Source organism: Chiloscyllium plagiosum, unplaced genomic scaffold (genome assembly GCF_037043375.1).
Source record: "Chiloscyllium plagiosum isolate Xiang-an unplaced genomic scaffold, Cpla_swu_hap1 HiC_scaffold_8, whole genome shotgun sequence".
NCBI lineage: Eukaryota > Metazoa > Chordata > Chondrichthyes > Orectolobiformes > Hemiscylliidae > Chiloscyllium > Chiloscyllium plagiosum.
The window spans coordinates 18,024,875-18,039,808 of record NW_028270146.1 but is presented as its reverse complement, the minus strand read 5'-3'; the positions used below and the strand labels follow the sequence as shown (position 1 = coordinate 18,039,808).

The window sequence follows — 14,934 nt, the reverse complement described above, 5'->3', positions numbered from 1 at the left end:
AAACCTCAAGTAATCAGTGAAAGCTAACCAGACAGGTTTCTCATGGCTCAAAAGGTAAGCGTGCTAACCCATTTCACCCTGGAATGGTGCGACTCAGATTTACATCTGTCTGTGTCACCTGGTGGGTTGCAGGTTTTCATCAAAGCCATTGGGAGAGAGAACTGAGAGTTGAAATATTTTCTCCAAAGGAATGGGAATTGTGTGGAAACAGAAAACGCCTTGCAAAACAGAGACTTCCAGAAAGAAAATGGCTAACTAATACGAGTAGGAAGATTGCTAATACTAACTAGTCCTTTGACACTGCATTTCAAAATATTGATTATTTGTTGTGAATAATGCAGATATGTGCACCAATCTCAAAATGTTGATGTGTGTACCCTGCACTCATCTTTGTGTGGTTTCAAATATCTGAGCAAACTTGAGAGAAAACAGTGACGGCTAAAGAAAGTTACTTTTTTCCTAAAGTGTAACAGATTCCCAGAAAAGAAAATTCATCATTTGAAAAATTGTAGAGTTGGTAAAGATTGGGAACAGTAAGCTTGGTAGCTAAATTTGTGTGGTTTCTTGGTAATCTTCATTGCAGACAATTGATTACATTTGAAAAGACAGAACAATGACATAATAGTTTCTGGATGAAACTTGCTGCATCTCACTTGAATGAATGACTCCTATTTCATATAACTTCCCTTTAAGCTCTTTTCCCCCTTAATTGTAGGTGCTAAATTGAAACATCAATAAAATACAGCTCATTTTCATTGCAACTCAAAGTTAAGATTGAAGTCTTGTAGAAGCTGTTTAAAAGGTGGTGATGGTGGCAGATACTTATTATATTAAAATATATGATTCAAAGTGTTAGTTCTAAATATCGGATTTGTACCTTTTATAGCAAGGTAGATATCTGGGTGTTGATTCACTTTCAGGGATTGATATGCAGTGACAGTAATGACTACAGGTAATTTTGGAGCATTAAACACTTGCATATTTACAACTGATCAATATCTTAAAGTTATTATGCAGGAGGCTTCAGGTAAACTGTTCGAACAGTTAGTGCTTCTGAATTGCTTTCAGGAATTGATCTGTTCACATTTGTTTGCACATACAAAGAATGTCACACTAGCATTTACAGAATTGTAACATGCTCAGTACATCCTGAAGAACTGCCACAGCACAACATTTTCCTTTGTATATCATGGGCCATTGAGACAACAGCAGATCAGTTTTGTTCAGGACCCAACAGAGAATTCAATACACCTGAGAGTAAATTGATGACAGATCCTTGCTAAATGTGCAAAGAATATCTGGGGCGGATCTTTTGTACTGTTACTTTTGTCAGATTTTTAATGTAAAAAAACAACATAGTAGCTTCAGGCAAGATCTTAAAAGATGCACCCTGTTGTGGAACAAATCCCTCAAATGCTGCTGAAAAATCACGAACAGATTTTGCCTTTGTTCCTTAGTTATTATATTTAAATTTACATATTGAGAAGCTGTCATTCTGAGTTGACAAGCTGCTGTTTAAAATAGACACGTACAGAAATCTTTGTTAGACTGTCTATCATACCCTTATAAATCACTTATGCTGCTTTTTAAAAAAATTGACCCTGACATTTTATTCTACTCTCCTCCCATTCTCAAATGTCATTCCAATCCATTTAAGCATTGATAGACACCAACAGTACGATGACCATGGACTGTTCTGTGCTGTTGGATTATGGGATGTTCCAGGGTATGACTTGCAAAAGATAAATACATCAAATCCAAATAGTACCACCTTAAGATTTCAATTTGTCCCCTTTCACCGTTATCTCACCACCAAGTGTTAGGATGATAAACTGGTGAAGGTAAACCGTCATGAAAATTGGCAGATTTACATGATAACATAGTAGGTAGAGGAGTAGAAGTAGACAATTTAATGCCTTGAGCCTTGACCACCATCATGGTTGATCATCAAGCTCAATACCCTACTCCTGCTGTCTTGCCCTATATTCCTTGATCCCTTTAGCCAAAGCAGCTATATTAGGGATGATCAGGAATGCAACGTTGAGGTTAAACTCATGATCTTAATGAATGGTGGAGCAGGCTCAAAGAGTCAACTGGTCTATTTTTCTTCCTTTCTTGAATGACATCATTTTGATATGAGTAGAGGCAAGAACTATTGGTTTGCAGCTGGCTGTTCACCATATTTAACGAGATAAAACATGAAGCAATTGAGACGAATACCTGCTGAAGTCTTATGATCATTACCACACTCCCACTCTCCCATTCCCTCCTGACTTTATTTTACTGCAGACTGATTATTTAAAGCACACTCCTGACTTTCAGAGAGCAATCCAGTTGGTACCATTCAGTAGGAGGAATGGAGAGAGAGCAAGACCAGCAAATCTAAACGGTACAGTTTTGGAGAAACAGATAAGATGGGTCAAACAGCCTCCCTCTGCAGTGTAACGACTCTATAAAGAATTGAAGGTGTTTGTACACAAACACCATTTGCAGATGATTGGAGAGCTTAACTAAGCAGTTCATAAAGACAGTGAAAACAGGAGGTGTTGGGTATATTCAGTAGGTCAGGCAGCACCTATGGACAGAGACAAGGAGCTGAGCATGCCCAGGCCCTGGAATTCACAGGCAGTCATAAGTCAGTTGGGAAGATATGGTGAGAACAGAGAAGTGGTATTTTTCCAAACAGCCTTTCAATAGCTAGATGAGAAGATTGCTAGTGAGTAACAAGGGAGCCATTTATGTGCACCAACATTTCATTAGTACACATGCAGTTTGCTATTTTCCCAGGCAGTGGAGAGAAGCTAGATATTGACAATTCCTAACATGAAAGTCTTAGAGGAGACCTGTTGGCTACAGGCCTTCTGTTTGGTCAGGGAAGGGGAACTCAATCTTGGACAGCATTCACCAACATCTCAGGGCACACTGCATGGTTGGCGACTGCCTGTACTCTCTGTCCAGAGATTGGCATCGCCCAAACATCATCATGACACATCTTAGTCTCAAAATAGCATTCAGCACTTCAATTCTCGCTGGCACTTTAACATTGCAATGCTTGCTTTGCTTCCTTAGTCTTTACTCACTTTGTGCCCACTTGGATGCTCACAACATCTTTGCCTTGACCTTTTGCTGAGGCAGATAGTTCGGGAACTTGTCTTTCTTGGCAGTGAGCAGTCAAGGGAGACTATGTTCAACCAGGGGCTTGGTCTGCTCATTGGTCAGGAAAAATGGTGAGGTTTCATGAGTAAATGGGAGGTACAGAGGACAGGAAGGATCAATATTTGGGGGATGCAATGGGCAGGTGAGAGTCATTGAGGGAAAGTGCAGCACACAGTATTTAGAGTGGTAAACCATGGGTTTGGTGGGTGCAGTGGTGGAATTAGTGAGTGTGAGGCAGCAGGGAGAAAGTGCTTGCTCTTCTGGAATACAGAAAGTAATTAAACTTCTTGTGACATTGCTGCACATTCCTCCAGACCAAGGACATGGTGAAGTGTTAGCATTTCCACAGCTACTGAGTGCAAGATTCCACTCGTGTGGTGCCATGGATGTGCATGTGTACCTAATAAGGTGAGCAGTGTAAAATTGTGTGAGAAAGGTCACCAGGGCTCACGGAGGGGAACACTCCATGAAATTCCTTGAAGTTGTGAATTAGCTGATTTTTTTTTGTGGCCATGGGGGAGGGCAAGTTCAGCCCTAGATTTTGTTTCATGTTTCATGATGGAAGTTCATTGGCCTGAATCATTAACTCTTTCGCTCTCCACTGCTGCTGCCTGACCTATCTCGAGCATTTTCTGTCCTTGTGTCAGATCCCCAGAATCTAGAGTGTTAAAATTTTGCGTTAGCATTCCAAGCATCATAAATACAGTACAAAAGCCAAGAAGGTATACAAAATCTAGGTCAACTCTATATAACCACATGTTAGAAAGGATGTCAAGGCTTTGGTAAGTGCACAGAAGGGATTTAATAAAATGGTTCCTTGGATAAGGGATATCATTTCCATGGCTGACCACAGAGTTGTGATTCCTTCGCAGGTAGTGATGGCTGAGAGGAAATTTGATCAAGATTTTTTAAATTATGAGGAATTTAGATCAAAGTGAATAGAAACTTTTTTCCAATTGCTAATGGGTTGATAAACAGAGGGCAGAGATTTTACACATTAGGCAAAAGAACATGAGGAGACGGGAAGTAAATTTTTTCACTCAGTCAGTACTTGGGATTTGTAATGAATTGCTTGATGGATTAAGTGGATGTAGGTTCAACCTTCTGAAACAAGTTGGACAGATAATTGGAAAAAAACTTGGAGTGATATGGCGAATAAGCAACTACCTGAATTTTTCTTTGTGTGAGTTGCCACGGATTTGATGAGCCACATACTTTTTGCATCTCGAGTCTGGTCTGTGTGAGGTTCACTTACCTCAATTAGATGGCAGTTTTAAAACTGAAATTGGTTTTAATGGGTAATTTTTAATTGGTGCTCACCCATTTCTCTCTTTAAAGATGAGAGAAAGGGCTGTAAGTGGGTGAAGAGCTTGCTTCAGGCTGCATGTATTTTGGAAATATATAAATCGAGGTACTGTTGGGTATTTTCTGAACCAGACAGCAAGTCATCTAACTAATGTAAGGGTATGGAATGCTTTGCCTGCATTGGTAGTAGATTCGCCAAGTTTAAGTGCATTTAAGTCGTCATTGGACAGGCAAATGGACGTACATTGAATAGTGTAGGTGGGATGGGCTTCAGATTAGTATGACAGAGCGGCGCAACATCAAGGGCCAAAGGGCCTGTATTGCGCTGTAATGTTCTATGTTCTATGTAATGGTCCTTAAAGAAACTGCTGGTAGACAACTGATGTTATATGAGGAGCGGTTGAGTAGTCTGGGTCTGTACGCAATAGAATTTAGAAGGATGAGAGGGGGATCTGACTGAAATACTGAGAGCCCTGGATCAAGTTGACGTGGAGGAGAGGTTTCCAATGATAGGAGAGATTACAAACTGAAAGCATAGCCTCAGAGTGAAGGAACAACCATTTAGAATTGAAATGAGGAGACATCTCTTCAGTCAGTGAGTGAGTAATCTATTTGTAGAAGGCTGTGAGGTCTAGTCATTGAGTGGATTTAAGCCAGAGATAGACAGGTTCTTGATTGGTAAAGGGTTACGAGTAGAAGGCAGGAGAGTGGGGTTGAGGAACACATCAGCCATGATAGAATGAGGGAGCCGGCTCAATGGGCTGAATAACCTGATTCTGTTCCTATATCTTATAATCCAGGAAAGAGCCCCAGATTTTTTTAAGCTATGCAAAACCAGATAACCTTTTTATTGGAGCAAGATGCACAATGGTCCTTGGTGGACTGTGGCTAATTACTTATAATTTGGTTGAGTGGGGCTAGGAAATGGAACACTTGCACTGTGAGGAGTCCCAAAATTTGCCACTTTGACAAGTGATTGCTAGCCTGATGGCCTAAGTCAATCCAAATCTCAAAACTGTAGTTGTCACATGATGATGAGGAATTCCTTCCTTAGAATGAGGAAATTGGACTTTGGAGAAAGACTCGAGCCTCTGGCAGTAAGTTGATGTTGTCTATCCACTCATTTTTAGAGGGAGAAGGAGCTGTTGAAAGTCTCGGTGAATTCATTCTGAGCTGACAGATGCATTTGCCTGCATTTTGCCAGATGTATTTACAGATTACACGGGGGAACCTTAGTCCAAACTAATCAGTTTTTCTGTAGATTTAAAAGGATTTCTGTTTAAATCAGTGACTTACAACAAATTCAAAACTAATCAGTTCTTCTGTTTTTAATATTTCAGTCATAGTTTTTTTGGTGTGTTCCTGCACTTCACATCTGGTGTACTTGGTCTGCAATTTATTGAATGTTATACAAGCACCTCAATCAAGTGTCATTTGCATTTGAATTGACACCAACAACCTCAATTTAAATGTATAAATTTGTAATATATTAGCATAAATTGTTCTGGACATCTTATTTTGCAATGGTAAACTCTTGAAGGTTTCCTGATTAAACACTGATTGCATTGCAATCTTTGATCCTGAAAGGTTAACATCATTGCAGATCAAGTCTTGCAGATTGTATTGCTTGTCAACAGCAGTATTTGCTGTTGCATGGGAGTTTACAGAATATGCCAATGGCCCAGGAACTAAATGAGATGATCTACGTTTTCACTGCCAATTCACAACAAATATTCATTGAAATGATTGCAGTCCTGTACTCTAAATGCTGGGCTCAGATGCAACTAGATTTTCCAAACCACTGTTATGATTCTACATCATCCACACCTTTATCATCTATACTTCCCGCAGCCAACATATCAAAGGCCCATCCCACCCCGATTGTAATCTCTTCTAACCTCTTCCTCAGGCAGCTGACATTAACACAGGTATCAAAAGTTTCAAGAAAAGCTCCTGCCCTGCTGTTATTAGACTTCTGAACGGACCTGTCAAATTTTAAATTTAATGTGGATCTCACTCTTTGTGCACCTTCTCTGCAGCCATGACATTGTATTCCTCACTCTGTTCTATTACCCTGATGCATATTGTATGATATGATCTGCCTGTGCCACATGTAAAACAAAACACTTTACTGTACTTCAGTACATGTGCCAACAATAAATCAAATCAAATCAATAAAGTTAGATTCTTGTAATCATCCATAATATCTTTTCGTCATCCCTACGAGCTGAACTCTACTTGGCATAGATTCTATCTTCTGTATGTTGCCTACACTCCTGATAGTGCAACACTTTTTTTGAGAGGCAACACTTTTTTTTTATTGACAAGTTTTCAGGGAATGACCATAAAGCTTTAGGAGCCCTAAAAATGTTTTCAGCGACCAAGCATTAGCCATGGCTGGAGCGTCATCAGTGTAGAGATAGGTGTGGCCCCAATAGTCACTTGATATAGAAGCAGAGGCAGGAAGATTAGTGTTAAGGGTCGGGATGATGGAGAAGGGAGGTGCCGTATCAAAAAAAACAAGTAAAGGTTATAGGGAAGCATTAGACTAGATTGGGAGGATTGGGATGACCAAGTACTGGGGAAGGAGGAGTGGCAATGGAAACGGAAGGTGAACAGTGAACCGAGCTCCAAAGAGAAATTGAGAATCTTTTCTATTGTTCACTGAAAACATCAGCCGTGTCTTCAATAGCATGAAACAACAAAGTTTGTTTAAGATCCTGGCTTCAACTCTAGATGGAGTCCAAATCACTTTATTCACACAATACCATCATTGAATATCAGAAATGAGAGCGGAACTGAATCACGTTGGTACTTGAGTTGTTGTCAGATGAAAAAGAAGCTGACTGTGTGTTTTCACAGGATAAAACATGGATCTGCAATTGTGAGAGACCAGGGAAACGGAATACTTTTGCTGGGAAAGAGTCCGTTCAGGCAGCTATTGAAGGTTTTATGATACTGCAGGGGTTATGGATGAACTGAACTTTAGTAGATTGCTTGGCACAACCGCTAACCCAGTAGCTACGAGGCATGGACTTAAACTCAGAAGACGAATGGTGAATACTGTTCTTATGTTGCTTTTTCACATGGGACGGTGGATCACAGAATCTGAAACATCAGCCTCCACCTTTTCTCTTCTAGATCATTCTCCTGACCAGAAACACCCCCCCACTGCAAAGGAACTTAGCTCTCTACCAGTTTATTCAATTCTCCAATTACAGTTATCAAACAGTAAATACTGCCCACCGGATACTGTTTAAAATAAAAGCCAAAAAGGTGGGGAAACAAGGGAAGGGACTGAATGAAAATGGAGACAGATATAATGCACCTCAGCAGCTATGGTGCCCACTTCTCTCAATAAGCTTTGAGGCTCCCGGGGATATCGCATGGTCCCTCTCCAAGGATCCCAGGCAGGAATGTAGCCATGGGGGAGGGGCAGGCAGTTATGAACTACGACCTCTCTACAACCTGCTTATTTTAGTCCAGGAGTCGGGAGAGCTAACCTTTTTATTGTGAGAAATCAACCAATGACCTAATTTGTAAAAGTTTGATTCACTCTGTTTTCTAATCAACCTGTTCAACGATGTTATTACACACCTCTGGAACTGGTGGGACATGAACCATGGCCTCCTGGCTAAGAGATAGGGACATTGCCACTGCATCACAAAAGCCCTCCAATGAGCAAATTAAAGAAAGAATAATCAACAACCATTGTCCACTACAGTCAATGTCACAATGGCAAAAGGTGAACAAAAAGGTGGAGAGATGGGAGGGAACTAAATGGTCAGTGCATTGAGAATAGGAGTTGGGAGGTCATGGTTGTAGCTGTACAGGTCAGTAGTTAGGTCACTTTTGGAATACTGCGTTCAGTTCTGGTTTCCCTGCAATAGGAAGTATGTTGTTAAACTTTGAATGATTCCAGGGTTGGAGGGCTTGAGCTGTTGGGAGAGGCTGAATAGGCTGGGGCTATTTTCCATGGAGCATCGGAGGCTGAGGTGTGACCTTATCAAAGTATGTAAAATTATGAGGGGCATGGATCAGGTGGATAGCTGATGTGTTTTCCTCATGGCTGGGGATGTGGGGGGGACAGGGGAGTCCAAAAGCAGAGGGCATCGGCTTAAGGAGAGCGGGGAAAGATTTAAAAAGGACTTAAGGACCAACTTTTTCAAGCAGAGGGTGGTATGTATGGAATGAGCTGCCAGAGGATGTGGCAGAGGCTGGTACAATTACAACATTTAAAAGGCATCTGGATAGGGATATGAATATTGGCGAAATGCTGGCAAATGGGACGAGATTAATTTAGGATATCTGGTCAGCCCATGCTGTACAACACTATGACTCTATAATAGTGGTGAATCAGGGAAGTTTGGGGGAAACTATTCTAATTAAGGAATTAATGCTTTAAAAATGCTGCCCAACAGGGGCAGAATGAAAACAAAAAGAACAGGGGAGGGTAGGTAGAGAGGGAGGGAACTAAATTAAAATGGAGATGGAAGAGGAAATGATGTAACCCCCATGGTAACCACCTCTCCCATTAAGTGTGTTGGTGGACACCACGTGTTGCCTGTCTAAGGGCACCCAGATGTGAATGTAACCACAGGGGAGGGGGAAGAGAAAAAAAACTGCAGATGCTGGAATCCAAAGTAGACAGGCACTAGGCTGGAAGAACACAGCAAGCCAGGCAGCATCAGGAGGTGGAGAAGTCGATGTTTCGGCTGTAATCCTTCTTCAGCCCTGAAGAAGGTTTACACCCGAAACATTGATTTCTCCACCTCCTAATGCTGTCTGGCTTGCTGTGTTCTTCCAGTCTCCTGATCCTCTATGCAGGAGAGGGGAAGGCAGTCGGGAAATATGAACACTTCCTTGTTTCAGGCCTACTGCCTGGGCCTGCTGATGGCCACCTTGGCCAGGGCCAGCAGCTGGCCCGAGTGGCCCTCTGACTTGCCCAACCCCTGTGCACCAAGTGCCCAAAGATCAGAACCATGGAACTGATGTGCAATTGAAAGAACAACTAAAAGTTTTTTTTTTAAATGATTGAACAGGATGCAACCACCCACAACCAATATATACATAAAGAACCCATTTTTAAAAAAAAAATTCTTTTGTTGTTTTATAACTAGAGGTGCTTGAGCACACCACTGAACAGTTCTTTCCACCACACCTGTGTTATTTTTCTTACTCCTTTATCCTCCAACACTTATATTTCTCATGAAAGTATTAATTTACATGCAAAGCCCGTCAAGGATAGTGCAATGACAATGAACATGAGGAAAAGATAGAGAGGGAGCTGTGAAACCAAAATGGAGTTGGAGGTGGAAGCAAGGCATTCCTTCCCCCTCCTGCGATTTGTTTGATACTATTGCATTCAGCATCACATTTACGTTTCAGTGAAAATACAACCATAAGATGTAGGAACAGAAGTAGGCTTGTCACACCATTATATGTGCCTCACCAATCAGTGAGATCATGGCTGATCTGGTAATCTTCAACTCCATTTCCTTGCCTTTTCTCCAAATCCTTTCACTGATTAAAAATTTGTCTATCTCAGCTTTGAATGCACTTAGTGAACCAGTCTTGACAGTGCTCTGCAGGAAAGAATTCCACAGATTCACTAATCTCTGAGATGTTACAATGTTACAATGTGGAAACAGGCCCTTTGGCCCAACAAGTCCACACCGACTCGCCGAAGCGCAACCCACCCATACCCCTACATTTACCCCATACCTAACACTATGGGCAATTTAGCCCATGGGCCCATAGCTATGGGCAATATGACAGTTCTTTCATACCTGCTATCAGCCAAGTGAATCTTGTTTAGTCTATCCTCTGCAGTTGCATTGTGACATTTGTGCCCATTATTAGGGTGCTAGCCAATTTCTCTACCCCTGTTGAGCTTGGCAAGCATTATGCAAGTTAGCAATCCCACTGGTGCATTCTCCATGGCAATTCTTCTCCTATTCTGAGTGTTCTTCCACCTTCAAACTATAGATTGTTGTTCGCTTTTTTTTAGAATCCCTACCATGTGGAAATAGGCCCTTCAGCCCAACAAGTCCACACCAACCTTCTAAAGAGTAACCCACCTAGACCCGTTCCCCAAACCTATTGCTCTACATTTACCCCTGACTTTTGCACCTAGCCTGAACACAATGGGCAATTTAGCATGGCCAATTCACCGAACCTGCACATCTTTGGATTCCTCCAGAGCATCTGGAGGAAACCCATGCAGACATGGGGAGAATGTGCAAACTCCATACAGACCGTCTCTAAGGCTGGAATCAAAGCCGGGTCTCTGGTGATGTGAGGCAGGAGTGCTAACCACTGAGCCACTATACCACCCCATTGAAATTTGGTATTCCAGCAATTCTGTTCTGATCAGTGTAAGATAAAACACTTCTCGTTTTTTCATCAATGCACACATTTTTCTTCACTATGAAAATTCTCACTTTCAAAGCAACATCTTCTGTTGAAATATTGTAAGATTTTGTGGCTCATGTCTTGTCTTGGCTAAGTATTTCTCACAGCACAGCTGGCAAACCATGGGAACATTTCAAAAGGCAAATAGGATAAATCATTAAAATTATTAAAACATTCTGATACGATGAATTTCATTGATAAACTGAGCGTTAGTATGATTTCTGATTCTCGCTGTAGCTACTGAGGAAATTTTCTTCACTTAAACTTCAAGATATTACACAGCACATTTGAAATGAATGTGTCTTTTTTTCGCAGTAGTTTGGAGAGCCTCAAGTTAGGAAAAGAAAACAAAATTTTAATAAATAGGAGAAGTTGTTAAGTGAAAATGAGCTGTTTTCTCATATGAAATGCTATGGAAAATATGGTGTTGTTTCAATATGACCAATATGTGCCATTTTAATCAACTAACCTACCGTGTCTGCAATGAAAATGACTTAGCAAACTACCAACTGTTTGTATGGTAACTTGGGACTGTTAGTTCTACAAATGGTAGTAAATTTTTTCATCCTTTTTAGAGGAGCATGTTTAACATGTAAAAAAATTTACGGGAGACTCCTTTTGTAGGGAATAAAGAACTTCAGTCAGTACAGTGCATAAAGAATATTTTCAAATATTCTTACTTAAAGCTGAGTAGCTTTCTTGATGTAAATCAAAATGATCTGATTCCTGCTGCCAGGACAGGTGATGAAGTGCAAGGTTTCTTTTGTTAAATTCACACATGCACAGTGTTTAATCGCTTGCATGTTCATGAGCATGGTACTTCTGTTCTTGTGCATGAAACAGTTCCATGCAAAGACAAGTGCATTCAGTGTGTCTAACATCTGATTCTCTCCTTCTTTGAAATTTCTGCTGTCAGAAGTCAACCGTGTGCCAGGTGAGTTCTCCCTCCACTGGGTGAACTGAGTTTAACCAATGACTAATTTACAGACTGTACATATTCTTGCGCTGTGCAAGAAAAAAGCTCGTGAAAAGCTATGTATACATAGTTCAGAACCCAATCCTTGATAATGAGGCTTTGTTTTTTGCTTTATACATCTCAAGTTATTTGATAAAAAAAACTCATTGAGGAGTAGGACTTGCTTCTGGAAAAGTGCAGTAGAGGTTAAGCAAATCCCAAATCTTATTGAGAATAAGTAAATCTGAAATTGGAAAGGCTTAAATATTATGAATAGATACAGTGGATTAGCACTAAACCTTAATAAAGTGTTAAGGGAGAAAGATATTAACTTACTAGTTAACGCAAAGCCTCCTGAATGACACCTTTTTAATACTTAATGACTAAAACTAATCTCATTAGGAAGCAAATTGCTTTTGAGTTGGCCGGTAATCTAAATTGTAGACTATATAGGAATTAACCTAGATTCTTAGCAAAACAATTTATGGAATAAGTACTTGACTTAATTAACTCACCATCTTTGTCCTTCCTCCTCTGCCCCATCTTTACAAATAATAGATTACACTGTTTTATCTATGTTACTGTAAGTAAATGACCTTAATTCAGAAATAACTTTCCATTCCATTGTAATTATTCTGTCTGTTATCATAATGGGAATTAGTGCATGCTGCATTTTTATTGCTGAAAGGACAAAGAATGGTTATGTTACCAGGTTGAATGCCTTTCCTGTAAATCAATTGCATGTTTAATTCCCTGCAGCAAACTAATTCACTGATACATTCATTGTTGAGCCCTTAACTTGATAATAAATAATGATTCATTGCCTGTTTAAGAATAACTATAATGCCTAGATGTAAAAAAATTATTTGAAAAAGGGAGAAAATATTAAACTGAAAAATCTGCGTACAGCTTTAACTGTATGATGTACAAAATATTAATACAAAATTAGCAGTTTCCACGATAGTTAGATATTGTCAAGGACAAAAGATTACTCTTTTAAATCTCTATAGATTTTAACATCCAAGTCAACGTTTGAAGCCTCAAAATAGCTCAAAAAACTGAGGTCAGCTTAAACACCTTGTTGACTGATGCAGTGAGATCTATGGTACTCTTACTCTGCTCTTTTGTGAGCCAAGCTTTTATGCTCATGTTAGAAAGCTTTCTCAGTTTGATTGATGCCATACTTAGCCATAAGTATGGGATATCACAATACCAACTGGTATTGTATGAAACTCTCTGTTTATTCTCTTTTGACTGTCTTTCTTCCTCTTCAAAGGTTTCTCGCATCTGACGATGGGCGAGCAAGGTACGCTACCCTTTTCTCTCTTTCTCTTTCTACTAACTTGCTTTTTTTTTTCCTCCCTGCTGCTGGTTTATTGAATAGCAATGCAGCGGGTGAATTCCTGTTTCTAAAAGAGAGCCATTTTTTGGACCTTTAGACAAATGCAATCATTTCAGTGGTTGTGTTGAATACTGAGTGGATCATTTAGACGGCTCTGTCAAAGTGTGACTGCAATCACGGGCTGAATGCTGACATTCAGAATGCTTTTTAATGTGATGCTACTCACACTTTCCGTGACCACAAAACACGTTTATCTGAATACACACAGATACGTACTCTTTTTCAATATTGGTATTGCATGCCCCGAAGAACCCTCGGAAAATCTATTAGTGACTGATCCAGCTGGGCTACCAATGTACTGAAATAATGCATATGGTACATTTTCATGTTGGTAAGCATTGATGCCCAGATTTGCATTTGTGGGTCTAGAAGATTTGTTTTTCCTTTGCATTCTGGGTTTGCCATTGCACGCAATTGTGTATTTTGTTTTACAGTGTGTTTTTCTTTTCCTGTGTGCATATAATCTTAAACTAATTTTGTGCATTGCTGCAGAATGCTGCAACAATTCATAGTGCTTAAGTTTTTTTTTATTGCTGTTTTGATTGTGTGTGGTGTGTTCAAGTGTTCCTAATCTGTTATCCTTCCCCCTTCTTCATTGCCCCTCAATGATGGAACTCATGCTTACTTGGATCCAATCTTCATTTCTATAGGTAGAAGTAAAGGTAGAGTTCTGTTCTTATTTCCACTTCCTATTAAATATGATGTCTTTTTAAAAATTTATTTTGATATTGTTGATCTGTTATTGTGGTATCACAGCTGAACTGTGAAGTCCATTATTTGTTGGCCTGATAATGATGACAAAGGCAACTCATTTTCATCCACATGAGTTTTGGTTTCCCTGTGTTAATTTATCTTGATTGCTAAACGTATGCACAGAACAAACTCTTAGAGTATCTGTACTCTAATGGTGACATGGGTTTTATTTTAAATTGCAGTAAAGGATGATTACAGTCTCAATGTTTAAAATTTGGATGTTTATCTTGATGAGCATTGAAAATGCTTTGTTTCATTAAAGTTCCATCGCTACTTCACTGTTTTCAATTAACTAAGCTGAGGGAAGGTTTTGCAATTGTCTTATCGGAATCATGTTCTTTATCATGTGCAGGATATGTAGTGCCTATGGGATTGACTGTCAAAAAATGTGGTTGCTGGGACTTATTCTTGGCAATTAAATAGTGTTGTAAGTTAATTGAGCCGATCAATTCAGCACTTCATGCTCAACAATAAAAATAAACTTGAACAAGTATCTTCTTTAAAATCAAGATTCATGTTTCCCTGAATTTTAATTGTGCAAATTGAATTCTTTATAACAATTGGTTAGAAATTCCTTTGCCTGTCAGATGAAGAGCTCAATGTCATATTCCATGTTTTATTTTCATGCTATGCATATGTGACTTTATTTGATAGAAAATGACTTCAACTCACTATAAATAGCTTAGAAAGAATGTGTGTTAACTATCATTTTATTTTCAGTCTGGTTTCAGGAATAGGGTGACAGCTTTTTGATAAATGATTTCATCATTTACACTTTCCGTTTGCTGTCTAATTAGGTTTTTCAGCATTATGTTGCTCTGTGTGTTTTTTGCTTGTATAAAAAGGAAAGACGCATGTGTTCACTGTGGGTGATGTGTCAACTTGCTAGTTAGTGCTTTCAAAAATCTTTGATAAGGTTTCTGAGGAATAACAGATGTTGGTTGAGATT

The 14,934-nt window shown here is 39.6% G+C and overlaps 1 protein-coding gene across 27 annotated transcripts in view; it reads left to right on the top strand.

The window, feature by feature from the left end:
- Positions 1–14,934, top strand: part of LOC122553369 (neurexin-3) — a 2,038,938-nt gene that overhangs the window by 46,619 nt on the left and 1,977,385 nt on the right. For all 27 annotated transcript variants that reach the window (XR_015757834.1, XR_015757833.1, XR_015757835.1 and 24 more), the window contains exons 3-4: positions 11,792–11,809; positions 13,107–13,136. Coding sequence is in view for 22 of the 27 variants with exons in the window: in XM_087989624.1 (XP_087845750.1) it covers positions 11,792–11,809; positions 13,107–13,136 (48 nt within the window). In the remaining 5 variants the exon portion in view is untranslated. The remainder of the gene's footprint in view (positions 1–11,791; positions 11,810–13,106; positions 13,137–14,934) is intronic.